The sequence below is a fragment of the Mauremys mutica genome, chromosome 4, assembly GCF_020497125.1.
Source record: "Mauremys mutica isolate MM-2020 ecotype Southern chromosome 4, ASM2049712v1, whole genome shotgun sequence".
NCBI lineage: Eukaryota > Metazoa > Chordata > Testudines > Geoemydidae > Mauremys > Mauremys mutica.
In genome coordinates this window covers 94,464,933-94,491,984 of record NC_059075.1, presented here as the reverse complement: position 1 = coordinate 94,491,984, position 27,052 = coordinate 94,464,933, and the positions used below count along the sequence as shown (strand labels likewise).

At 45.3% G+C, this 27,052-nt stretch overlaps 1 protein-coding gene across 3 annotated transcripts; it reads right to left on the bottom strand.

Moving 5' to 3' along the window:
* Positions 1–361: 361 nt before the first annotated feature.
* Positions 362–22,799, bottom strand: OLFML1 (olfactomedin like 1). 3 transcript variants are annotated; one of them, XM_045012872.1, is made up of 3 exons: positions 22,733–22,799; positions 9,704–9,992; positions 362–1,225 (listed from the first exon to the last, which is right to left on the bottom strand). In XM_045012872.1, the coding sequence occupies exons 2-3, from the start codon at positions 9,921–9,923 to the stop codon at positions 447–449; spliced, it is 999 nt and encodes a 332-aa protein (XP_044868807.1). In that variant the 5' UTR covers positions 9,924–9,992; positions 22,733–22,799; the 3' UTR covers positions 362–446. The 3 variants fall into 3 exon arrangements, with proteins under 3 accessions (XP_044868807.1, XP_044868806.1, XP_044868808.1); XM_045012871.1 differs by lacking the exon at positions 22,733–22,799 and adding an exon at positions 12,801–13,191; XM_045012873.1 differs by lacking the exon at positions 22,733–22,799 and adding an exon at positions 12,193–12,282 and having other exon boundaries at positions 9,704–9,987.
* Positions 22,800–27,052: the final 4,253 nt, after the last annotated feature.

The following is a 27,052-nucleotide window of genomic DNA, read 5'->3' as shown; positions in this document are numbered from 1 at the left end:
GTCACTTAAATATTGTAACACTGACACCTGCTGCATGTATATGAAGCCTGATACCATTCTTTTTCAAATCATTGAGAGTCTTTCCATTGTCTTTAATGGGTGTGAGATTGGGCCCAGGCAGAAGTGAGCATATGAACCTTAATTCAGGGAAAAATGGGTGAAAGTTCAAGCAGTTGGGAATAGCTTCTGTTTAATCCTCAAGAAGTTATAGATTTGTTTCTTCACAATGAGATGAGAAAAAAACCCCTATATTTTTAAATAAGTATGATAAATTGTAAAATTTTATATATATATATATACATATATATATATATATATATATAAAGCATCTAACAGTGAACAAATGGAAAAGCAAGGGGAATTCCGTGATGGTAACTGAGAAGAGAACTTGGGTCATTGACCTTAAGCTTATTTTAATATTCATCTTTGAAAAGTTTCTAAAGATCTTAAACTTTTTGCTTTGTTTGAAGTTTGTAAAGGATCTGGGATCCATTAGCCCAGGCAAATAACTGCTTTTCTTTGGGGTTATAATGTATCATGGAATGGCTACCCTGACGTTTGGGGAAAGGTAACACGGGGATTTCATAAGTATTTATAGTGTCTAAGACATCATACACACATTCGATCCGAGATGTGCCTCCACTAGGAGAGTTATACACAACATAGAGGGTGCCACACATCAGGAAAGCTGCTTCAGCATTCTTGCTATTGCATGATGTGTCCCAAGTATGCTCCACAGTCATAGTCATATGGTTGATTTTAGTGATGACGAGGTTTCCACTCGTGTCTGGCTCTGCATGGATTGCCCACAGTCCTTGTTCATCAATAGCAAGATCTATTTTAGTATCAGGAAACAGTTCATAGGCAGAAATCTGTCCAGCACCCGACAGGAGCATTCTATCAGTTACCTTTCTTCTCTGTATGTTATATTTAACTATCTCATTTAAGGAGCCATATATGTGATAAAACAGGAAACCATTATACATAACATGGCCAGTTCCCTGCCAGGAAGATGGCAGGTTAACTCTCCGTGGTGTTAGCTTATGATTCCTTTCCGTGAATGCCCGAATATTTGCAAATTCCAAAATAACATTATTCTTGGATCCACTTAAGAAATAAATCTTAAGATGGTCTTTGCCTGGATCTGTCATCCAAGAGCCATGCATATCTCCAGTCTTCTTAACTATCTTTATGGACTTGATACCTGCAAGCATGTTGTCACAGCCTGTAAGGAAACAATCCAAATATAAAGGATTATAAAATTAGAATGACTGTGAATCCTCTGGTTGTTCCCTGTCTTTGGAATTCTTAGTCCCTTCATCCATTGAGTAGAGTATGTCCAAAATGTCTACAAAATTCCTGTGTTAAGTAGTCACCAAACTCATTTCATACCATAGAACCAGGGGTGAAAGTAACCTAAGAGACTTACTGGTACATAGGGTGGTTGCGGTCCTCAGCAAGGGGTGGGGGCTTAACCAGAAGGGGCAGGGCCTCGGCTGCAAGGGGCAGGTCTGAGGCCAGACTCCCCAGCCAGCCCTTCAGCACAGCCCAGCAATTTAAAGGGCCTGGCGCTCCCAGCCGCCACCGCTACCCAGGGCTCTGGCAGCAATTTAAAGGGCCCGGGGCTCCAGCTGCTGCCATGGCAGTGGTAGCCGGGAGCCCTGGGCCCTTTAAATCGCCACCAGAGTCTCATGATAGCAGTAGCGGCTGGGAGCCCCGGGGCTCTGGTGGCAATTTAAAGGGCCCGGGGCTCCAGCTTCTGGCACTGTAGCAGTAGCAGCGGCTGGGAGCCCCAGGCCCTTTAAATAACTGCTGGAGCCCCACAGTAGTGGTAGCGGCAGCCGGGAGCCCTAGGACTCTGGCGGCGGTTTAAAGGGCCCAGGGTAGCGGCAGCTGGGAGCCCTGGGGTAGTGGGGGCCAGGAGCCCCAGGCCCTTTTAAATTTCTGGGACCTGGGAAGCTGCCCCTTTTGCCCCTCCCCCCATCAGCGGTCCTGCCGATAAGGTCAGCTGTATACCGGCCCTTACCAGTATGCTGGACTGGACCTGACTGGCTTACTTTCACCTCTGCGTAGAACCAATATCTGCCATGTAAATTCATTACCTATCTTCAACGACATACATGGGGCCAACTTCTGCTCTGTTACACCAATGCCACACAAACAGGATTGCATTATTGTAACTGAGAGGAGACACAGAGCAGCAGCTTTGATTCTTCTCTCAGTCACACCAGTTTTACACAGGTGTCTCTGCATTCACTGTAGTGAGGTTACTCCTGGTTTACAGCAGCACAAGAGAAAAATCAAGACCTTTATTTATAAAAGACCTACAGCTTAAAGTCTGACCTATTGAATTTTAACATACTATCTATCTCAGGGGCTCACTCCTACCCTCTTCCCCGCCCCCCCTTTAATAATATAACACCCTTAGCAAGAAATACAGCATCCTAATATGAAGCCAGAATATAAAGATCCCAAATCTCGGTTTTGTTCTGGCCCCTTTTTACCACTCCTGCAACATAAAAGAGCCAGTGATCAGCCAGATCCCAAAGTCAGGAATCTCTCTGGCTTTGGGGCATGCCATGGAATGTGTAGGACCAGCAAAACAACAGCTCCATGTCACCATAACTCAGGTAAGAGGCATGTGTGATGTTGCACTCCACATGTTTATGGAAATATGCTTATGAGTGTAAATATAATGTAACTGGAATATGCTTTATGCAAAAGCTCTCTTGTAAGGTATCATTACAAAGCTTATAATCTACTGAGTGTGGTCATCCTATTTGTATGAATGTTTCATTCTTGTATCTAAAGCTAGAAATATGAAGCATTACTCTGAAGTCCTATTGTAACTATGCAAAGTGTGGGCCATTAATGGTGGCTTGGAATCTTGATGGCTTCCATTAACTAGGACAATTGGTTGTAAATGGCTCTGTTTACTTGTAAGTCTTCCTGTGTTCATGTGAGTCAGACTGGGAAGAATGGAGTTGTGGGGTCTCACAGGACATGTGACCATGTCACCTGGTACTGGAATCCATCTTAAACCTGGTGCTTTTCCATTTAGAAGGAGGGGTGGGAAGCCAGAGAGAGACAAAGGATTCCCGCCTTGTGCCCAAACTATAAAAGGAAGTGGAACAGAACAAAGTGGGCTGCCAGTCATGAGAAATCCCCTAGTTACCACCTGAGCTGGAACAAGGACTGTACCGGGGGAAAGGATTGGGCCCAGACTAGGAAGGCATCTAGTCTGTGAGAGAAGCTTATTGGAACATCTCTGAGGATGAGATTTACTTGTATTCAGTTTCTTAATGTATTAGGCTTAGACTTGCATGTTTTGTTTTATTTTAATTGGTAACTTACTTTGTTCTGTCTGTTATTACTTGAAACCACTTAAATCCTACTTTTTATACTTAATAAAATCACTTTTGTTTATTAATTAACCCAGAGTAAGTGATTAATACCTGGGGGAGAAAACAGCTGTGCATATCTATCAGTGTTATAGAGGGTGGACAATTCATGAGTTTATTCTGTATATAAGAACATAAGAACATAAGAAAGGCCGTACCGGGTCAGACCAAAGGTCCATCTAGCCCAGTATCTGTCTACCGACAGTGGCCAATGCCAGGTGCCCCTGAGGGAGTGAACCTAACAGGCAATGATCAAGTGATCTCTCTCCTGCCATCCATCTCCATCCTCTGACGAACAGAGGCTAGGGACACCATTCCTACCCATCCTGGCTAATAGCCATTTATGGACTTAGCCACCATGAATTTATCCAGTCCCCTTTTAAACATTGTTATAGTCCTAGCCTTCACAACTTCCTCAGGTAAGGAGTTCCACAAGTTGACTGTGCGCTGCGTGAAGAAGAACTTCCTTTTATTTGTTTTAAACCTGCTGCCTATTAATTTCATTTGGTGACCCCTAGTTCTTGTATTATGGGAATAAGTAAATAACTTTTCCTTATCCACTTTCTCAACATCACTCATGATTTTATATACCTCTATCATGTCCCCACTTAGTCTTCTCTTTTCCAAACTGAAGAGTCCTAGCCTCTTTAATCTTTCCTCATATGGGACCCTCTCTAAACCCCTAATCATTTTAGTTGCTCTTTTCTGAACCTTTTCTAGTGCTAGAATATCTTTTTTGAGGTGAGGAGACCACATCTGTACACAGTATTCGAGATGTGGGCGTACCATGGATTTATATAAGGGCAATAATATATTCTCAGTCTTATTCTCTGTCCCCTTTTTAATGATTCCTAGCATCCTGTTTGCTTTTTTGACCGCCTCTGCACACTGCGTGGACATCTTCAGAGAACTATCCACTATGCTTTATACAGAGTAAAAAGGATTTATTTGGGGTTTGGATCCCATTGGGAACTGGGTATCTGAGTGCTGGAGATAGGTAACCTGCTGTGCAGCTTTGGGGGCGTGGTTCAGACCTGGGTCTGTGTTGCAGCAGACTGGCGTGTCTGACTCAACAAGGCAGGGTTCTGGAGTCCCAAGCCATCAGGGAAAATGGGCTCAGAGGTAATTTCAGCACATCAGGTGACAGTCCCAAGGGGATCTCTGTGACTGAACCCATCACAGCATGTCATGGGACTAGGACTGTGGGGCTGCCAGAGTGGCGTAGTCATATACACCAGTGCAAAATGAGTGCCAAATGTTAGGTAAGGTACTTACCAAATAAGTAGGTAATTCTGAGTTGGTAGCATTTTACACCCACTTTGCAAAGATATTAACAGCTCTACAAGGTGCAAGGCAGTGGAGAATCATGCCCAGGGAACTTTGAATCTTTATCAGCTGCCTATCCCTTCCAGCAAACATGTTATTACAATGTATACTAGACGAGTAAACAGCTTGCTTGCCAAAGGCAATAACAAATTAGAAGAGACACTATTTGACGGTTAAAGAATGTCTTTTAATAAAGTGCAGCCTTCTTAGCCAAACAGAATAAACAAGCCCCTAAGGCAGCAAGTTCTGGCAGTAGATGAAATGGAGAGGACAAAAGCAAACTCTGTTGCATCATCAGCCTCCTCTCTTTTTACTTGGTCCAAATCCATTCAAGTCAATAGAAATACTCGCATTGCCTCCAGAAAGCAACCCTTTTTTGCACTTGTGGATACTGATACCCCCTACGTATACACTTTGGTTACTGCAGCCAACATGAAGGACTGGAGACGCCTCTACTGCCCCAGGATACTTCCAAATCTTACCCCCATCAGACCCAGAAGGCAGTTTGATGCATAATCTGCAGGAATGCCATATCCTACTCCCAACCAAGGCAGGATCAACCACTTTTCCTGCACAATCAGTGAGTGTCTGTACATATCCAAACCAAACACAAAATCACCTTGGACTTACACCATGCCCCTTATGGTGAAGTGGCAGCTCTGCTATTGTTAAGGTTAAGAGTCACTTACTGTTTAACCGATGACTTTATCTAAGTGTTGTAAAAGCCACATGCTTACTAGTTTTCCCATTGATTTCAATGGAACTAAGAATTGGTCTTCAATGACTACAATTAAACATATCAATGAACTCATGGCTCTGCTTTTAAATAGTGGTGTCAGCTAAGAATTACCACAAGCAGCAGGAAGTGTATTACACAGACAGCTGGAAACTTAGGCAGCAAGACCTTAAACACTAGCAAGCAATGCTGTAAAATCTGGAAATTGATAATAGACCTGTAAATATGATAAAAGCAGCAAAGAATCCTGTGGCACCTTATAGACTAACAGACGTTTTGCAGCATGAGCTTTCGTGGGTGAATACCCACTTCTTCGGATGCAAGTGGTGGAAATTTCCAGGGGCAGGTTTATATATGCAAGCAAGAAGCAAGCTAGAGATAATGAGGTTAGTTCAATCAGGGAGGATGAGGCCCTGTTCTAGCAGTTGAGTGAAAACCAAGAGAGGAGAAACTGGTTCTGTAGTTGGCAAGCCATTCACAGTCTTTGTTTAATCCTGAGCTGATGGTGTCAAATTTGCAGATGAACTGGAGCTCAGCAGTTTCTCTTTGAAGTCTGGTCCTGAAGTTTTTTTGCTGCAGGACGGCCACCTTAAGATAAATCTTAAATTTGCAAATTTGACACCATCAGCTCAGGATTAAACAAAGACTGTGAATGGCTTGCTCTGCTCACTTTGGCTAAACAGAAATGTGTCCCTTTGCAAAATCAAACACTGACAAATAAGAGAGCACGACACTGTATTATTTCTAGAGCTGATATAGGGCAATTTGTTCAGCAGAGTGATGTAAGCTTCTTTATGATTGCATCATCCATGACTTCTAGGAATAACATGATGCAATTCATATCATGTATGACGCAATACCAGCTTCAGATTGCATCATTCATTGTTTTGCCTAAAAAGCAAGTACTGTCCAAACCCAGTCATAGATTTATTCATAGATCCAGTCAAAGATGTATTTTAGTCATTTCTGGTTTAAATTGAGATCCCTTCCCTTTATAACTCATTTATCCTCCGCTATTCCCAAGTCAAGGGTCGTATATACTGACCCAATAGCATAACTTGAAAACTAGAGCCAATCAACAATTTTAAGCATCATTTTCGTTCTCAGTGACCCAGAATTAGTAAAGTTTGACTACATTTATTTCAGAAGCATTTTGGCTGTAGAGAAGTGTGATTTGCATCAATTAGTGAATTTCATAGGAGCGAGATACTATTTAAAGATGAAATTTAAGAGGATAAGGGCTTTCAATAAAACATAAAATGTATATGTACTTCATATATATTACATATTGAATTTTGCTTGCAGCCAAGTCACTTACTGTGTGATCTTGATAGGGAATTACTGAGAATGTTAAAATATATGGAAAATTTACCAGTAGATTAAGTAATTTCAGTGTCTATTGAATTATCCTTAGTGTTGAGGCTGTGACCCAAAAAAACGTAAGCCACTTAATTAGTTGGCACAGCTGCAAACAACTGTGAGACACTAGAGTTTTTCCTGGAATGCTGCTGTGACAGATACTGTGGACATATGGAAAATCTAAAGACTATTGTATCTAGTTTATAAATGTTATACGTATTTTATGGACTAGGGATGGTATTCTGGGTCCATGGGGGAGCTAAAGAGTTTCGTGCAGGAACTAAAATAATTGGGAAGTAATTAATGCAACTTCCTGGACAGATAACAGCTTTGGAGAAACTTCACCCCCTGAGGGAATTGCATAGACTGGTTTAACGTGGCTCCACAAGCCTGACAAACAAAGAACCCAGAGCTCTATAAAATGACCATCCTGGACACAGGGAGCAGGGATCAATCCATGAAGGATGTAATATGTAGAATGTATGTTTTAGGTGTTGGGATATGTGAAAAGATGCCTGCTTGTCTGGCAAGGAAATAGACCAGCCAGGTGAAAAGCTGACCCAGCAATCTGATCAGGTAAACAACTGGGTTAGCAAACTAATCTTAATGCTAGGCAGAAAAAGTGTTTATACAATATATAATGAACAGCTTTGTAATAATGTATTTAAGGCGAGCACCTAAATGTGGCTGTGAGCTTGCATTCAGCCCTATGCTATGCTCGGTTTTGGTGGACTGATCACTCACTGAAGCAGCAAATAAATTACATACTTCTTCAGCTCAAGAGTAGGTCTGTGAACTTGTGCATTCTGGGTGGCAGGGAAAAAAACGGTCAACACCCTTACCCAACCTCAGAACTGAAATGAGATAGTGACCCAGAGGGACAGGCCCTGAGAAAGGACCTGAAGTACTTTGAAACCTGCCATGGTCTCCATATGCAAGGTGGGTGACACCTGGTAAGCCAGGCTTTGGTATAAGCTGTTTATTATTTTTAAAATGTTTTCTCTAATGCTTTTGTTCTAAATAAATAGTGCTTTGAACTAGCCTGGTCACTGATTAACCCTGCCATTGCCCCTTAATGAACAGGGCTGCAGCTCCTACAGTTTAAGGCAAGAAGGGACCCCAGATCATCTGGTCTAACCTCCTGTAAATCACACGCCACGAACCATCCACACCAACCATCCACACACAACCATCCACACACAAAACCCAACTAAAACTACACCAAAGTATTACAGCCCACTGAAAACTAAACTCTTATATGCCAGAGGCAGAGAATAGGAGGGTCCCAGGTGCACCCATGCTTGAAGACCCTGCAATGGCAGGACGTTGATTAAGTGAGATATATCCAGATAATGATGGCAAGTGACCCACATCCAGCGCTGCCGAGAAAGGTGAAAACTCCATCAAGATCACTGCCAATCTGATCTGAGGGGAAATTTCTTCCTGACTAGGGTGACCAGATGTCCCGATTTTATAGGGACAGTCCTGATTTTGGGGACTTTTCCTCATATAGGCACCTATTACCCCTCACCCTCATCCCAATTTTTTATACTTGATATCTGGTCACCCTATTTTTGACCCCACATGTGGTGTTCAGTTAGACCCTGAGCATGTGAGCAAGAACCAGCCAGCTAAGCACGTGAGAGACAGAAAGCTTCGTGCCACTTCAGAGTCTTTTCCCTCCCCATCCAATGTCCCAACTTCACTTGTGGCCATCCGTGATGCCTCAGAAGGAGGAGATTTAAAACAAAACCAGAACATGTGGGAGGGGCTCTCCCCACCATTGCCTCTGGGCCCTGCTACCTCTCCCTATGATTAATTTGTAATAAAAGAGGTGCCAGGGCTCAGCCCGGGCAAACCCCAGCACAAATTAAGCACTGGCTGGGTGGTCAGAGAGCAGCAGCTGTGGTGAGGCACCCAGCTCTGAACACAGCATCACCGCCAGCAGCAGTGCAGACTCAAGGGTGGCAATGCCATACCATGCCACGCTTACATCTGAGCTGCTGGCCAGCAGCTGCTGTTCTCTGGCCATCCAGACCAGGCTACACTGGGAGGAGTTTCTGAGCCCGGGGCTCCCCCACCCATACACCCACTGACCACCAGGACCGCAGGAAGGGGGAAACCAGGGGCTGGTCCACTGGCTCTGCAGGAGTGAGCCCTGCTGCCTGCGCCTCTCCATCAGGCTGGCAGCTCCAGGCAGCATCACCTGTCCCCTGCCCAGCTGACCAGGTGGGGCTCCAGCCACGGGCTTGCCCGAACTCACCCATGCTCTGGCAGCCCAGGCCTGCCAGCTTGTAGTACTCTGATGGCGACCACTGACAATGGGGCCCTGAGCAGTCATCCACCTCTAAGGCTGGTCTTGCTTCTGGCCGCCTACAGATTCCAGCTGTAGCCCTGAAGCATGAGGTGCTGAACTTAATTCAGACTTGCTAAGGTGATCGCAGTGAATTGCAGGAGCATGCAGCCTAAATCCCCAGTCTGGAGGCTGAGAGTCACGTGATGGTGATGATTAGAGGCTTGAGACCTAAGTGGAATACCCTTAAGGAGACCAAAAAGAGGTCAGAGGCGCAGTTGTCTTGGGGAGTGTGACAGTTGCCTGAGCAACTTTAGTAGTTTTTTTTAATGCTTTTAATGCTCCAATTAAAGAACTATTTCCAAAGAACCAATTTAACATGCAATTCAGTATGTATATAACAAATATTTTAATTATAGCATTTCCCTTATCATTTTGGTGTATTTGTTTTCTTTGCTGAAAGTTCAATATTATCACACTTAAAGAAAACACATTTGTAAATATACTTTATCCACATATCAGCATAAATGTATTGACTAGAGGATTGGCTCTCTTAGATCTAAGTTTTGAAAAGTAAATAGTTCTTACTTGCATTAAGCATGAGCTTGACTTTCCTTTTTTCTTCTGCGTCTTCATTTAGCTGCTTTTCCACCAGGTCTTCATCTACTTCTACACAGGCAGTAGATTCTCTTGTTGATTCAAAATAGTCAATGTCCCTTTGTGCTCTTTCAACTCTTGTTAGCAAATGCGCCACTTCATTTTTAAACTCAGCCTTATAAACTTTCAGCCCCTCCAGGCGCGATATCATCCTCCTTGAAAAGTCATGGAATTCTTGTACATAATCCAGTATATCTTGGTTGCATTTTTCCAGCCTGCTCTTGAATTAGAATACAGAACATATAAATATATATTTGCTTGTGTGAATATGTGTATTTTCTATAGATAGGATCTTAACACATGGTTAGTTCATAAATACCACTGGCCCCCCTTCCCTTTCTCGTTTCAAATTAATTATCCCTGGTCACTTATTAATCTGCCTGAAAAAGTCACTGAAATACATACTTGTGGTTAAATATCTATATTCTCCCTTGCTGTGAAGTCTGAGGGCCAGATTCTTTGCTTTTCTTCTGTCAGCAGAGGGGAGCTCTGGTAGAACCCATTGGAGGTTTGGGGTGCAGAACAGAGGGATCACTGATGACTCCCCTCAAAATCCTCTCTTTATGGCCTCTGCTGAGTCTGTCTCATAAAAATGTGAAAGCAGGGGCTGTTGGAGCCAGGAAGCAACCACATTTCACATACTGTTCCTTTGCTGGCCCAGCAGATATCTGATCCAGAGTTAATGCTACTTCCTCTTTTCTAACATTTACAATGGAAAATAGAAATTTTGACCTACAAAATCCATATATGCAAAGAAAGTTTGTATCAAAATGGTGAAAATTGTGGGAGTAAAATCATGGAAGATAGAGCAATGAAATTCAGGTTTGAAAGACCAGCACACCTATGCAGCTACCTCAGTATTACTTCATCTTAGGTCAGGCCCTACCTGCCTGACCACTTCGAATGGACCCTGCCATTGGACACATTTTCAAAAGTGTCTAGTGATTTTGAGTGCCCAGCTAGAGTAATCATAAAAGGGGCCTCATTTTCACAAAGTGCTGAGCTCTCGCTCTCTAAAAATCAGAACTCTTTAAGGTGTTTCAAATTGGCCACCCAAAAAACAAGGTACCCAATATTATCAGCCACTCTTGAAATTGTAGGCCCCTTTAGTTTGTCAAAACTTCATAATAGGCTAGGTGCTGAAAAAGCCAGTGATTTTTTATAGGACTTTTCATCCACAAATCTCAAAGCACTTTAGAAAGGGAGAAACTGAGGCAGAGAGAGATGTGACTTGCCCAATGGCATGCAGCAGAACAGTGGTCTAGCTGAGAATAGAACCCAGGTGTCTTGGGTCCTAATCCAGGGCTCCACCCTTTAGGAAACACTGCCTATCAGATGTGTTATTGAAAGTGTGTCAGTATCTGAGGGCCGATACATAAGAAGTCCTAACTAGTTAAAACTGGGTACTCAGTTGTGGTGTTTTACACACAGGTTTCAAGCTTTCCATTGTGGGTGTTAGGTGAGCTTTTCTATAACTGAGGAATAAATATACTTACAAAGGGAACCATGCAGTATGTGTTATGTGTTTCATTCTCTGAAATCTTTGGTGAGGTTTTTATAGCTCCGTGGCTCATTTTATGCCAATTATCCAAGTGCTAACTTGGGCTTTTGCATATGACCATAATCCCATCCAAGAGGCCCATCTACCCATCTCTCCTCCTCACTACACAAAGTGCCTCCATCCATGCTCCCAAATGTCCCAGAACTGCTTCTCCCTCCAATATTTACCGCTCCCCTTTTCTGCCCTTGCTACTGTCCCCTCCTCCTTCACCTCTCCCTTAGCCTTTAGCCAGACAAAAGTGTGTATGGAAGGGAGAAATTTTCTCCCTCAAGTTGAAATGTGTGGGGGTGGGAGATATCCACTCCTTGTCCACATTGCTTGTACAATTACACATATATCAACTTCTATGGGTGTCCCAACATATGCGAGAACCTTGGGATGTTGGCTGGTTTAGGGGTCTGAACCAGGGAGGATGGGGGAAACTTCTCTCTCCTATGAAGCAAAAGGGAAGAAACAGACAGTTGAAATGTATATGATTGTCATTCTTGTGTAGATAAGTGAAATGTTAATCCCAGCCCACCTAATGGGGACAAAACATTGGCCCAATCCTTCACTGCTTTCTCAGACAAAACTCCTCTTGAAGCCAGTAGGAGCTTTGCATGAGCAAGGAGTGCAGGAGTGACTACTGTGAGCTTCTTTACAATTATTTTATTAACACAAATTATTACCAGACAAAGGCACAGGAGCAATTTTTAGTAATTCATCCCATACAAATTCTGTCCTACTGTGTATGTGTCACATTTTTTAAATAAAGTATGCACAATGGTACATTGGTATTTAGGATCTAGGAATGGAAAACCTCTGGAATTATTTTTAATAATCTCATCTGAATTTAATTAGCAATACTCGGTGATCTTACCTGAAGAAAAAGGATAGGTACTGGAGTAGGTGGGAGCCCTGTTTGAGGGACTGTAATCTTATGAAATTTAGCAGAACCAAAACTTTTTGTAATCTCTCAACCACATGGGGATTTTTTCAATCTCTTGTAAATTTTTTCAATCTCTTGCAAATACACTTAAAGTTCAGCTGTAGATAGAAAATGCCTTGTAAGCTTCCAACTATCTTCTGTGCTTACTAATTCATTATTAGTCTTTGTCACCAATCCTGTTGATGCCAACAGGAAATGCAAATATTCTGTGACAGCAATTTAAACATTTTTAGCTAAATTTTATTGATGAGATTACACAGATGCAACTGATAGAAGAATTTGGCTCTGTATAATAAAATAAAATAACAATGTTGTCATAAGATAAATGCTATGATAACACAAAATAATTAAAGTTGCAGATTTTAGTTACCATGACATACTTATTAAGTTTGTTTATTTTATTTGTTTATATTATTCATAATTTTACTGATGATGATTAACATATATGCAGTTTATATATGCAAGAACATGCACCACCTTTCAAATATATTTGCAACGAGACAATATTCCTAAGACACAATTATACAGATAACACATACCTCTAAAGATAGAAAACGCCGGTCGATGTATTGCATTAGTACTGCATCTTGCATTACATATTGGGCCTCTCCCACGATACTTGTGAAAAATGAAACTAATAAAAATCTGAGTTGCAAGATTACCATAGTTTTATGAAATTATGTGGGGAAAAATAATTAATGATGGAAAGAAAAATCACACTAAAACTTCCCCTCCTAGAATTAAAATCAATATAATTACTGTGTGATACTATGATGTGAAAAAAATGGCTAAAAATACTAAAGCTGCAAGAATTAAAAGATTTAAAATGGCTGTTTCAGCTCCTTCGGTCTATCATTAAAACAATAAAGTTGTGGAAAGCATTGAGCTAGATGTGTTTATTTCTAGAAGCCGGATGAATGTTTTCCAGCTTGTGATCTTATGATCAATCCCAGATGTTCAGTACTGAGTCACATAGAGCCTTTAGTCCAGTTATATTAAATAAAAACAAAAACAACCCCCACCCCCACACAGAACAATATTTAGTGCTAGATCCTTTGCGGATGTAAATCAGAGTGGCTTCACTGAAGTCAATAGAGCTATGCTGATTTGCACCAGGTGAGGATCTGGTCCACAATATCTGTAGTTGTTGTTCTGAACAATCACAGTTGTTAGTGTAAAGCAATTTAAAACAGCTTCTTCACTTTCAGTGTTTATCTGGGTACAGATATGTCTGTCTGTACTAGGTTAGAAAAATGAAAAATATTAAGATCCTCTTCTCTCATTTATCTATCTTAAGGTTTTATACTATCGACATAATATCCAAGCACCTTCCCACATAAAATCAATAGAAGCAGCAAAGTCCCTATTGGATTTAATGGAGTTTCTGGCACTTCTCCGTTTTGGGGGTAAAAACAATACTTGAGGTAAGGTTTTTGGTTTTCATTTCTTAAAAGAAATACTAATTTTAAGGCTTATTTGTTCTAGGTCTTTTTGGTCTTTTCTTTGAGTAGAAGGGGATGCATATGCATATCCAGAACCCTTTGACCAAGGGGATGTGGCCACACAAAGAGCATGGACAGTAGTAAGTTATGTAGGTATCAGACATTTCCCCTTCTATTTGAACCCAAACACTACATCTGTACTGTTGTTTCTCAGAATTCGGCACATCTTAATATTTTTTCAGCTTCCTTCTCTACAGTTTACTCTCACACCCACACAAGCTCTCCCTTCGTGCTCTCTCTAGCGTGAGTGTAAGCATATGAGCATTGATTCAATGCATGAAAATGTGTCACAGCATGCAGAATTTACCCTTTGACCTCATTTCCCTGACTGCCGTGAGGTGCAACTTTGCATTATTTATGACAAGAATTCAGAGTGCACTGGCAAAAAGTGATTTTTTTAAATACTTCTTTATGCTAATGGAAAACAAACCTGTTTGTGAGTTTCCATTTATGTGGAAGAGTCACTGATGTGCAGCCAGCCTGACTGGATACCCCCTTGCCAGCTCTCATTTAACCTCAGAGCAGACAGAACTACTTCTTGGGGAGATGGAAACAAACAACATTGTCTTGTTGGACTCTGGAACTGATAGGAGGACACCCTGGATGTGTCCCCCAGGCATATAGAAAAACATGCAGCTGTGAAGGAAGCACTAGGTCATCTCCATTGATTGGGAGTGCTAGAGAAGTCCTGCAGGGTGAGTAGCTCTGTGGCGTATACTGTCTTTTTTTTCTTGCCTCCCAAAGCATGGCAAAATCAGAACACTATTGGATGATAAAGTATTACTGCAGGATTGCGGGGGCAGGGTAGAAAAGTGGTGTATGCCACATTCCTCTCCACCAATGGGTACAGAGACCATTGAGCATGGGGCTATAAGCCTGCAGGGTTTCTGAGTCTCATAACCATCCTAACAGCTTTAAGGAAGCCATTAGCAAATGAATTATATGTGGCAAAATAGGTCACTTTCACCCATTGGTGCAGGAAGAAATTCAGCTCATCTATAGAAGTGAAGATCCACTACATCATGGTCTTCCTGCAAGTTGGAACATCCCTGGATCTCTGTGTTAGCTCCAGGAAGGTGCAGATTATGACCATTGGCACTGTCCTAGACCTAAATAACAACAGAAGCTTGACACTGTACCTCTTGGGTCTTGTTTCACATTTACTCACAAGTTGACATATCCTCCAAATATTGAAAAATGGCCCCCTTAGAAGCTGAATATCATAGTGGAGTTGCTGATTGAACCTCATCCACATGCATACTAATTTCTCTCCTCAGAAGTGGCATTTTTAATAGCTATAACCTCAGCCATTATCTGAATGAGGTGCTCTGTCAATGGAGAAATAGTTCTGTACTTTCCACAATGACAAGATGATGATGCTGCAGACTTCTCCAGAGTTTATTCCAAGGTGTACACTCTCTTTTGTGGTACTTGGGACACCTTTTATCAGTCTCAAAGCATCGTTATGTCTTCGTTATGTATGAATGCAAAATACCCAAAGGAGGTAAAATAGCATAAGCTTGATGTCAGGAAAGTATTAGCTCCATACTTAAAACAGAGTTCAGATAGCCTCTCTTTGTTTCCCTGTATCCCAGACACAGGAGCAAGAGAGTTTCAAAGTACATCATTAGAAACTGGATAAGGTCCTGCATAGTTAAAGAATGCTTTAAAAAAACCAAAAAAAACCCCAAAAAACAAAACAAAACAAAACAAAATACAGAGTTGTCCAGTGCCTTCTGGCATTGTTGCTCCAGGTTTACCTAAAAACCATCAGCAGCTGAAAGCATAGGAGCTTTCACTGGAGAGATTTGCAAGGCAGCCACTTAGGGCTTGGCTACACTTACAAGTTGCAGCGCTGGGAGTTACAGCGCTGGTCATGCAGCTGTGGAAGGGCCAGCGCTGGAGTGTGGCCACACTGACAGCTACCAGCGCTGCAGTGTGGCCACACTTGCAGCACTTTCCAGCGCTGTATTGAGAGGTGCATTGTGGGCAGCTATCCCACAGAGCACCTCGTCCCGTTTTGGCGCCGTTTTGGCGCTGAGTATTGTGGGAAGGGGAAGGAAGTGTGCGGGTCATTCCGCTTCCTGTTTGCCAGCGCCCCGTGGTGCATCGCTTCACATCCCAGCATTCACTCTTTCCAGCAGCGTTTGGCGCCATTGTGAGTGTCTTTCTGTTACTCTCTGTGTGAATCGCGATTTCTGTGGCAAATGGAGCCCGATCTGCTGAGGACTCTGCTGATGAGTGTCACCAGCACAACACGTTTGGCAGTCCAGCTATTCCTTCAGCTCCAAAGTGACAGTGAGGATTCCGACGATGATATCAATATGGATTTGCCTGCCGCGTGTGACACTAAAGTGCTTGCGGCATTTACGGAAATGCTCAGCACCGTTGAACGCCGCTTTTGGGCTCGGGAAACAAGCACTGAGTGGTGGGATCACATCGTCATGGAAGTCTGGGATGACGAGCAGTGGCTGCAGAACTTTCGTATGAGAAAAGCCACTTTCATGGGACTGTGTGCTGAGCTCGCCCCCACTCTGCGGCGCAAGGACACAAGATTGAGAGCTGCCCTGACGGTGGAAAAGCGAGTGGCTATTGCAATCTGGAAGCTGGCAACTCCAGACAGCTACCGGTCGGTCGGGAACCAGTTTGGTGTGGGAAAGTCGACCGTGGGAATCGTTTTGATGCAAGTTTGCAAGGCAATTAATCGCATCCTGCTAAGAAAGACCGTGACTCTGGGGAGCGTGCAGGACATTGTGGATGGCTTTGCACACATGGGTTTCCCTAACTGTGGAGGGGCAATAGATGGGACGCATATTCCTATTCTGGCCCCCCCCCACCTGGCATCAGAGTACGTTAATCGGAAGGGGTATTTCTCTATGGTTCTCCAGGCGCTTGTGGATCACCGCGGGCGTTTCATTGACATTTACACAGGCTGGCCTGGAAAGGTGCATGATGCACGCATCTTTCGGAACAGTGGCCTGTTCAGGAAGATGCAGGCAGGGACTTTTTTCCCAGACAGGAAGATCACAGTAGGGGATGTCGAAATGCCCACTGTGATCCTTGGAGACCCCGCGTACCCGTTACTGCCTTGGCTCATGAAACCCTATACAGGGAAGCTTGACAGGAGCAAGGACCGGTTCAACTACAGGCTGAGCCGGTGCAGAATGACTGTGGAGTGTGCTTTTGGGCGTTTAAAAGCCCGCTGGCGTTGCTTGTATGGGAAGCTAGACTTGGGGGAAAGCAGCATCCCCGCGGTTATATGCGCTTGCTGTACCCTCCATAATATTTGTGAAGGGAAGGGTGAAACATTCAGTGAGGCATGGACCACCGAGGTTCAAGTCCTGGAGGCTGAATATGCACAGCCAGAGAGCAGGGCTAATAGAGAGGCCCAGCACAGGGCTACAAGGATTAGGGATGCCTTGAGGGAAGAATTTGAGGCTGAAAGCCAACAATAATGTTTGCTGCCTTGCATGGGAGTGAATTGCACTGCTTACACTGTTATTCTATTATCCATAATAATAATATGATTTGTAGTGCCTCTTTCTTTACTGGGCTAAGGTATCTTTCACTATCTGCTATAATAAAGACTGTTTTCAAAGCCAAGAATTGTTTTATTGAAAAGAAAAAAACTTCCTTGACAGACAGACAGACACACAACATTTCATGAACACAAGAGGGCAGGGGTGTGGGTTGGTGAACTGTACAGTCACAAGTTTGCATATGCCCTGTCTGGATTGCTGTTTAATGAATCCTGCACTTCAGGGTTCATATACTGCATGGTGATGGGGGTTGAATGCAGAGGGTAAGGGTGGTAGGTATCAGGGCTGGTTGGGGAACATACAGGTGTTGGAGGCAGCTGGTGGTGGTAAGAACCTGGATGCTGGGGAAAGGTGGTTTGAGCTGACATTGGGGCACAAGGCACAAAGGACGGGGCGGGTGGGGGAGTAGCACGGTAGTGCTCTGCTTGCATGGCAACGAGTGACTCTATAGACTCCGCTTGGCGCTCCAGGATGCTTAGCAGCCGCTCCGTGGTTTTCCTCTTGGCCACTGCATTTCTCTTGCGTGTCCTGCTTTCTTTCTCTCGCCAATCCTTCAAGTCCTTACTCTCTCGAGCAGACTGATTAAGAACAGTTTTCAGCATGTCTTCTTTGCTCTTTCGGGGATTTTTTCTCAAATTTTGAAGCCTCTGTGATGTTGAACATCTGGGCAGTCCAGTAGTCAAGGTCACTGTAGAAACAGAAATGACAACATTTAACACGGGCAGCATTGTATCCACTATCTCCAGACATGAATTGTTACACTGAGGGAGTGAGTTCTTATTTAAGCATTCTTTTACCCACACGCATAACACTACAGAAGCCACGACATGGTGAGTGAGCAGTGCTTATATGGGGAGAAGTGGGGCTTGGGTGATAGAGGGGAGCTGGTTGCTTCGGGTAATCTGGAGTGCTAGAGGGTTTGAGTGAAATGAAGATGCAGATGCAGGGGTGATCTTATCTCCCTATCTCTTCACTAAAGAGTCTCCCAACATTTTTCACAGGACTTAATCCTGGAAGATGTTTCCCTACTGCGAGTCACTAGGGAACAGCGGGGGGCTCTTTTAGAGCAATGTGGATTCCGCCCGGGACCCTATGCGGCTTGCCTGTGTTCAGAAATGGTCCCCCCACCACTGGCAGAAGAGTGGCGCGGACGCGTCACCGTCACTGGGACAAGGGACACAGTGGCTCTGCCTATAAACCTGCGCAGGCATATTGCCCACGCTCTGGATGAAGCTTTTGCTGAGATAACTGAGGCAGATTACCGCGACGTGATAGACCACATCAACGGGCTATTCCACATCTAGAGGCTGGCATGCATGCATCCATAACCCCCCCTCCTCTCCAGAAACATTTCACCCAGAAAATAAAAGCCGCTTACCGGTAACACGCTCCTCTGCTTGTCCTTCTGCAACTGCTGGCTGCTGCGATTGGGTGCTTTCCTCCTGGCTTGAGAAGAGCTCCTGGCTGCATGCCTCCAGGGAATCTGCGGTTTCTTCCCCCATGCCAGGAGCTTCACTCGCGGTTTCCTCCCCCCCCCACGCCTCCGCCGCCTCCTCCGCCTCCTCCTCCTGTCCCCCAGCCTGCTCAGAAGTGTCCATCGTTATCCTGGGATTGGCAGTGGGGTCACCCCCAAGTATCTCATCCATCTCCCTGTAAAAACGGCAGGTCGTGGGAGCAGCTCCGGATCGTCGATTCCCCTCTCGGGCTTTGTAATAGGCACTCCGCAGCTCTTTAATTTTCACCCTGCATTGTACTGCGTCCCGATCATGGCCCCGATCCAGCATGGCCCTTGATATCTGCTCAAAGATATCGTAATTCCTACGGCCGGAGCGCAGCTGTGCCTGAACAGATGCCTCACCCCAAACACTGATGAGGTCCTGCAATTCACCAGTGCTCCATGCTGGGGCTCGTTTGCCGCGTGGAGGCATGGTCACCTGTAACTGATTAAAACTGATTGCACTCCACACCTGGCTGCAGCAAACAGGAAGGAGATTTTTAAATTTCCCGGGGCATTTACAGGGCGGGTCACCTGAGGCAAGAGCAGTAGAGTGCAAACTGATGTGCAGAGTGGCTGAACAGGAATTCTGGGATACCTCCTTATTCCCTGGAGGACAGGTAAAGCGCTGGTGAGTGTCCACACCTGCTGGGCAGCGCTGGATCACCAGCGCTGCACTCCTTATACCCCTGCCGGGATGGGTTTTCAGCCAGCGCTGCAACCAGGGAGTTGCAGCGCTGGTTGTGCTCTGCAAGTGTGGACGGGGTGTTGTTGCAGCGCTGGAAAGCCTCCACCAGCGCTGCAACTTGTAAGTGTAGCCAAGCCCTTAGTCATCACTCTGTACTTTCGCTAAATGAGATAAACTCAAACTCATCAAATGTAACATTCAGCAGGAGGATTCTCCAGGCTGTGGTTGAGGACTGAGCTTTGGGGTTATTTTCTTCTATTGTTCTACATGATGGGATTCCTAGACACACACATATGCTTTTTTTTGGATACTCTATACTCCTGCTATGTATTTATATTGTAGGGGCCTAGAAGTCCCACTCAGAGCCTGGTGACCTTTTGCGCTAGGACTATACAGACACAGAACGGATGGTCCTTGCCCCACAGAGCATTTATTATTTTTTGTGACCCTTGGACCCTTGGAAGGGGTATGGTATGGTAGCTATGGTAGCTACACCCGCTTGCAAGGATAGGCAGATGGGCCACTGGAAGAGAAAAAGGAACAGTGACCTACCTGCTTATTCCTGTTCTTTGAAAGGATGTGCCCACCCATCTATACCTCTCTCTGCAAGGGGAAGGAGTAGTGCATTTTTCTTGTTTATGCTTTTTCCTCACAGCACTTATCACATCTTTTCATTCATCATTTGTGGTCATCTTTGTTGTATCAGCTGTTCAAATTTTGTGAGGGATATGTAGATGTTTTCAGCCCTGTATTTGCATTTATATTTTTGGCTCCAGATATTGAAGATATTTTTGTTTTTAAACCTACTATACAAATCAATTGAGTGAGAATACCTGGCTTTGGAGAAATCGGACCTGATTTTCCATGGTGTCCCTCCAGTTTTACACCAGGTTAGCTACATTCATTTATCTGGAGTTAAGTGAAGTAGTGCAGTAGTGAATCAGGCCTACTGGTTCCTCTTTGAGGTTACTCACTGCTGTGCTGCCACAACTCAGAAGGCCCCACCTCTGATGACTGATGGACACATCGTTTCAAAGAACAGAAATGAGCAGGCATGTACAAGCTTATTTCTTACATCACGTTAGCCTCTTTGCTTCATTTTGTTGTTCCTGATGTTGTGAAATCCAATAGGAAAATGCTATATCAGGCACCCTGATTTTAGTGTCCAAACCCCCTCCCCCCCAATTAGGCACAATTTCAGACACCTGGCCAAGCTGGCCAATACTCCCATTCTCTTTACTTCCAAACAGGGCACATGCACAGGGTCACATCGTTCCTACCATCTAGTCTGGCCTATGACAGATCTACATTTTTCTCCAAAAGCCTTTGATAATGCTATATGCACAGGGCAGTGATTTTTATCTCAGGATTAGTGAATAGAAAACACTAGAGGTTTCATCTGATTTGCAGCTTCCATAAATATGTACAAATTAAAATGACTCTGCTATTAAGCCTGAGGCAAACATGGAATTATCTTTCTAATGTATCAGCGCTTTAGTTCTTTGTTTTTCTCATCTCATGATGATTAATCAAATGTAGCTATGATAAGCAAGGTAAGGGATAGAGAAATAACTGGAATTATACACACAGACACACAATTTTGTTTATGGTTGCAGTGCAAATGGATCCTGAGAGCACTGAATTTATGCGTGTAGAGTAATCTAATACGGTAATTCTTCTTCAGCTCTGATGAGCCATGAGAGCATTCGGTATTAATAATATATAAAGCATATCATTCTTTACCTATCTGCTTGCTAATCTTGTTCAGATTCCTATGTGTATTCTGCTTGCTTTTCTTGCACTTCATAGGAACAATAAGGGACTGCTTCAAATGTTTGGTGGGATTACATGCATGACAATGATCTCCAGTGACAATCAACAAATGGGGTCTAGTCTGTGCCTGACATTTAAGGGTTCTATTGCTATTCAAGAGCAAACTTATAGTGGCATGCGCACTCCTTCATTACATTAGTGCCTCCAGTACGAGCCACCACCTGATGAGCCACTTTTTATTGTGATCAAAAAAGAAACCCTCGTAATTCCTATCCTGCCTCAGAAAAACCTGATTTTGGCAGTTCGCACTTTGGCCTTCAGACAAAGCGATTTGCATTACTGCAAAAATGTAAACATCAGAAGTCAATTTTATATCCATACTTGAAGGCAAACACAAGATATTGTATCAGAGTGATATTCACAAGGGACCAGGGCCAGATTTACACCTTACATGGCTGTAGGCACAGCGTCTTCACTGCCTTCCTCCCTCCCCATGTGTCCCTGCCTGGAACCCCCTCCCCATGTGGCCCAGTTTAGGGTTTCCAGGCGTCCAGTTTTCAACCAGAATGCTTGGTTGAAAAGGGACCCTGATGGCTCCAGTCGGCACTGCCAACCTGGCCATTAAAAGTCCGGTCAGTGGCACAGCCAGGGGCACGGAGCTAAGGCAAGGTCCCTACCTGCCTTAGTTCCGCGCGACTCCTGGGAAGTGGCTGCAAGGTCCCTGCAGCCCCTAGACTCATGGGTGGCCAGGGAAGCTCCGTGCATTGCTCCCGCCCTGAGGGCTGGCTCCGCAGCTCCCATTGGCTGGGAACTGTGACCAATGGGAGCTGCGGGGTCGGTGCCTGTGGGCACGAGAGCAGTGCACAGAGCCTCCCTGGTTGCCCATGCATCTAGGGGTTGCAGGGACCTTGCAACCACTTCCTGGGAGCTGCGGTAAGCGCTACTGGGACCCTGAATCCCTCACCCCCTCCCACGCCCCAACCCCTTGCCTCAGCCTGGAGTCCTCTTCCACATCCAAACTCCCTTTTGGAGCTCGCACCCGCCCACATCCCAAACCCCTGCCACAGCCCCCTCTTGCACCCCAAACCCCTCATCCCCAGCCCCACCCCAGAGCCTGCACCCCCAGCCGGAGCCCTCACCCCCTCCCACACGCCAACCCTCTCCCCCAGCCTGGAGTCCCTTCCCACACCCAAACTCCCTCCCGGAACCTGCACCCACCCCCAACACCCTGCCCCAGCCCCCTCGTGCCCTCAGCCCCCGCCCCGCACCCCAGCCCCCTGCCCCAGCCCGGTGAAAGTGAGTGAGGGTGGGGGAGAGCAAGCGACAGAGGGAGGGGGGATGGAGCGAATGGGGGCGGAGCCTTGGAGAAGGGGCAGGAGTGTTCGGTTTTGTACGATTAGAAAGTTGGCAACCCTCGTCCCCATGTGGCCCTGTGGCTCCCAGCAGCTCTGCGTGGCCCACTCTGCCTCCTAACCTGGCTCCAAGAAGGCTGCCAGCTGCCTGCTAGCTGTTTGCCGCTGCCCGCCAGACCAGTCAGCCTCAGCCCCCTCAGGCTGTTCTGGCACCACAGCGGCCTCTGGTGGGAGAAAGGCAGAACCGCAGCACATTTTCTGCAGAAAAAAAAAATTCTGCCTCCCTTGGACAAGACTTCTGCGCATGCTGCAAACATTACCTAAGGCGAGGGGGCATGACGTGTGGGTCATCTCAGCAGGGGGCAGGGCCAGTCAGGAGGCTCCTTCTCTCCGGAGAACTCCCAAGCAGTGCGGCCAGTGGCAGCAGGGCAGCAAAATAGCCCAAAATACTGCAACTCACAACTGCTAAAAAAACCCAGAAACTGACAGTTAAAAATAGCTCAGTTGGGCTAGAAAATTGCATACCTGGCAACAAGAACACCGGCGCCCCTAGGCACGTGCCTACAGTACCTAATTGGAAATCCAGCCCTTCAAGGGACATCATATACTTTGCAGAAAAAAAGGAAAACATGAAATGGGCTGAGTGTCAGGACTCTCAGACTTCCACTGGGGGGCTCTCATGGCTTCAGAATAATAGGAATCAGTATTAAAGCATAAGCATTTAAAAAGTCTGAGTTAGATAAAACATATAGCAAGGAATGTGATTCAAAAATGATAAAGGGAAAACATTAATCAGATCCTTTTGTAAAGGAGGAAAATTAAATTTCAGTAATCTATGAAGGCCAGTTGCTAAAAGGCTTTTGAAGTCTCGTACTACAGTAACTCAGGAAGACCCATTCCTCCTAGATGATGAGTATCCCCAACATGCTTGGAGTCAACAGGAGTTGGGGGTGTCCAGACCCTTGCAGTAAGTACTAGTGTCTTACAGGATCAGACCTTTTAAAAAAAAGCACAAAACCAAGATGAATCAGTATTTTGCCGAAACTGGTGAATGATTAATAATGAATAATGTATGCACTGATTTTCACCTGCAAAGAGATTATGAAGTTCTCACATTCATTCCTTCTTTGCAAACATTCCTGAACAATTCTTGGTGTGTTCATACATTCGTTATGAACACAGAAATACATGCTGTGCTGGTTAATTACAAAACTCAGGATTGGGTCTTTTCCTGGCACTTGAAAGATTTACTGACTAACTAACCAAAAACAAACATTTTTGAATTGCATAATTGAGTGTAAAATTCACAGTTCAAAATTTGCCAGTGTTAGTTATGTCATTTGAAATTCACTGTTTGTGAAGAGTCACACTTACAATTTGCTCTTTTTATCCATGCCAGTAATTTAGCTTATTTATTAGACTATTCACAGAAAGTGAACATAAGAGGGGCAGGAACATAGTCAAAATGACTGTTTTAAAATTCAGTGGAATATTCCCAGAAAATGCTTTTCAGTGTTCACCCAACTCAATTCATAGTTCTTGAATTAAGGGAATGCCAACTGTTCATGTGTGTCTTGGATTACGTTTTCTTTTAGACAGATTTTTTAAAAATGTGATTCATGATTTCTGCTTATTAAATATAATATTAGAGCTTGCTTGGATGAAAACCAGAATAAGAGCTTTTCCCTACAATTATAGGCAGCCCAAATGTTAGATTTCCTGGCATGTTTTTGTGATAGTAGAACACATGCATTTTGTCATTTCAGCATGTTTAAATGTGTTATTTCAGTTTGTGTTACATTAAAGTGATACATTCAGGAACTGAATTTAGGGATGTCTATACACTATAAATGAGAGAGAGAGAGATCTCTATTTGCATGGAAAAGCTGTTAAAATTCATAAATCAGCCTTTCCTATGGAATTACATCATTAACTGGTAGAAATGGCATGTTTACGGTTGATGAACAATTTACATTATTTGTAGTTCATGCAAGTGAATTCATGTCTAATTACCAGTAGATGTTATGTAAACCTGTAACTGGTGGCATGTGCTCTAAGACCCCGTATAAGAATGTAGGGCTCTTCTGTTTAATCACCCTATACTCAAGGGCTACAACCCTGCATTAGAGCATGAGTAATTGCTGATGTCACATCAGATAACATGGTGGACGCAGCATAAGAACCTAAATAGAACGGAGTGGAGCTATGCTAATATGTCCCTCTTCCACCTCCAACTAGCTCTACCTAGGATATAAAAGGGGAAAAGAATCACTTTGAACGAGAGGAAAGTAGGACAGAGAAGGCCCTTCAGGGACACCATACAAACAGCAGAAGTCAAAGAGGATGCTTCTGTTGAAGTTTGTTGGGTTATTGTTTTTGCATTACCAATCAAGTCAAGCCCCAGAAAGGGGGAAATTGGAGTACATAGACACTGTGCAATTTCATTTCTGAGCTTTTTAAAATGGCCACTGCCAACCTCAGGGCCGGCTCCAGACCCCAGCGCGGCAAGCACGTGCGTGGGGCGGCCCTTTCCCGGAGGGGCGGCAGGCTGGGCCGGGGGACCTGCCGCAGTCATGCCTGTGGGAGGTCCACCGGAGCCCCGGGACGATCGGACCTGCCGCAGGCATGACTGCAGACGGTTCGCTGGTCGCGCGGCTCGGCTGGACCTCCCGTAGGCATGCCTGCGGCAGCTCAAGCGGAGCCGCCGGACCTGCGAACTGTCCGCAGCTGCGGGAGGTCCAGCCGAGCCGCGCGACCAGCGGACCCTCCGCAGTCATGCCCGCGGGAGGTCCGCTGCTCCCGCGGCTCCGGGGCGCCTCCCGTGCATGACTGCTTGGGGCGGCCAAAAAGGTAGAGCCGTGTGGGGTTACATCATCCCTATGCTGCCTTGGTGGAAAGTTACAGCAGCAGCATATCAAGAATAGAGGGGTTAGATAAAGTTGTTATGAGAAAGTTGGGAGCTAGCCCGTGGGAGGCAGACGCCAGGTGGCCTAGCTGGGATCGGTTTCAAGGTGATAAACAAGACCATAAATCAGATGAATTGCATGGGAAATGGGAAACCAGTAAGCAAAGGGCCATGCATGTAAAAAGTGTGTGTATCGGACAAAGAACCAATCAGCAGCAATGTGATGTTGGTGTGTCTGACGTTTGCTAATATGGAGAAGCCTATATAATATGATGCATTGTACATAATAAACGATTCTGCTTGCAATCATATTGGTTGTTGTGCTTTATCCGGCCCGCATGCAACGCAACAGAGCCGCCCCTGGCCAACGTATTTATGATTCCTTATTTATCTGTTGTGACAAGGCTCCTCCTCTACCTTGGTGGGTCCTGTGCTTATTGGCAGATTTTGCTAGCCTCCGAGATCTTCCTGTGTTGGATTAGGAGTTGGGAGGTTTTGGGGGGAACCCAGGCCCACCCTCTATCCTGGGTTCCAGCCCAGGGCCCTGTGGACTGCAGCTGACTAGAGTGCCTTCTGGAACAGCTACACGACAGCTACACTTCCCTAGGCTACTTCCCCATGGCCTCCTCCCAACACCTTCTGTATCCTCACTACAGGACCTTCCTCCTGATATCTCTTCATGCTTATACTCCTCACTCAGGGCCAGTGCAACCATTTAGGTGACCTAGGCGGTCACCTAGGGTGCTAGGATTTGGGGGCCTGCATTTTCTTCGGCTGCAACCACGGCAGCCGGATCTTCGGCCACCCAGGTTGCCGCTGGCAGGAGGGAGCTAGGGCAGGGTAGCGTGGGGAGGGCCGCCTGCAGCAAGTAAGGGTGTGGGGGCAGCATGCAAAGGAACTCCCCACCCCAGCTCACCCCTGACCTGACTCCTCCCCGAGCACGCCGTGGCTGCTTCACTTCTCCTGCCTCCCAGGCTTGCGGCGCCTAAGCTGATTGGCGCTGCAAGCCTGGGAGGCGGGAGAAGTGAAGCAGCGATGGCATGCTCGGGGTGGAGGCGGAGCAGGGGTGAGCTGGGGCGGGGGGAGTGCCTCAGGGCGGAGGGGGGAGCTGCTGCGGGGGGAGGGGAAACCTCAGGGCGGAGAGAGGAGCTGCCGCGGGGGTGGGGGGAAGCCTCAGGTCAGAGCGGGGGAGCTGCCATGGGAGGGGGACCTCAAGGTGGGGGCTCGGGGACGGGGGAGGGTGCAAGGTGGAAGTTTTGCCTAGGGCACGAAACATCCTTGCACCGGCCCTGTCCTCAGTCCTCCAGCAGCACACCTTCTCACTCTCAGCTCCTTGCACCTCTTGCTCCCAGCTCCTCATATGCATACCACAAACTGAAGTGAACTCCTTTTTAAACCCAGGTGCCCTGATTAGCCTTCCTTAATGATTCTAGCAGCTTCTTGATTGGCTGCAGATGTTCTAATCAGCCTGTCTGACTTAAGTGTTTCCAGAAAGTTCCTGATTGTTCTGGAACCTTCCCTGTTACCTTACCCAGGG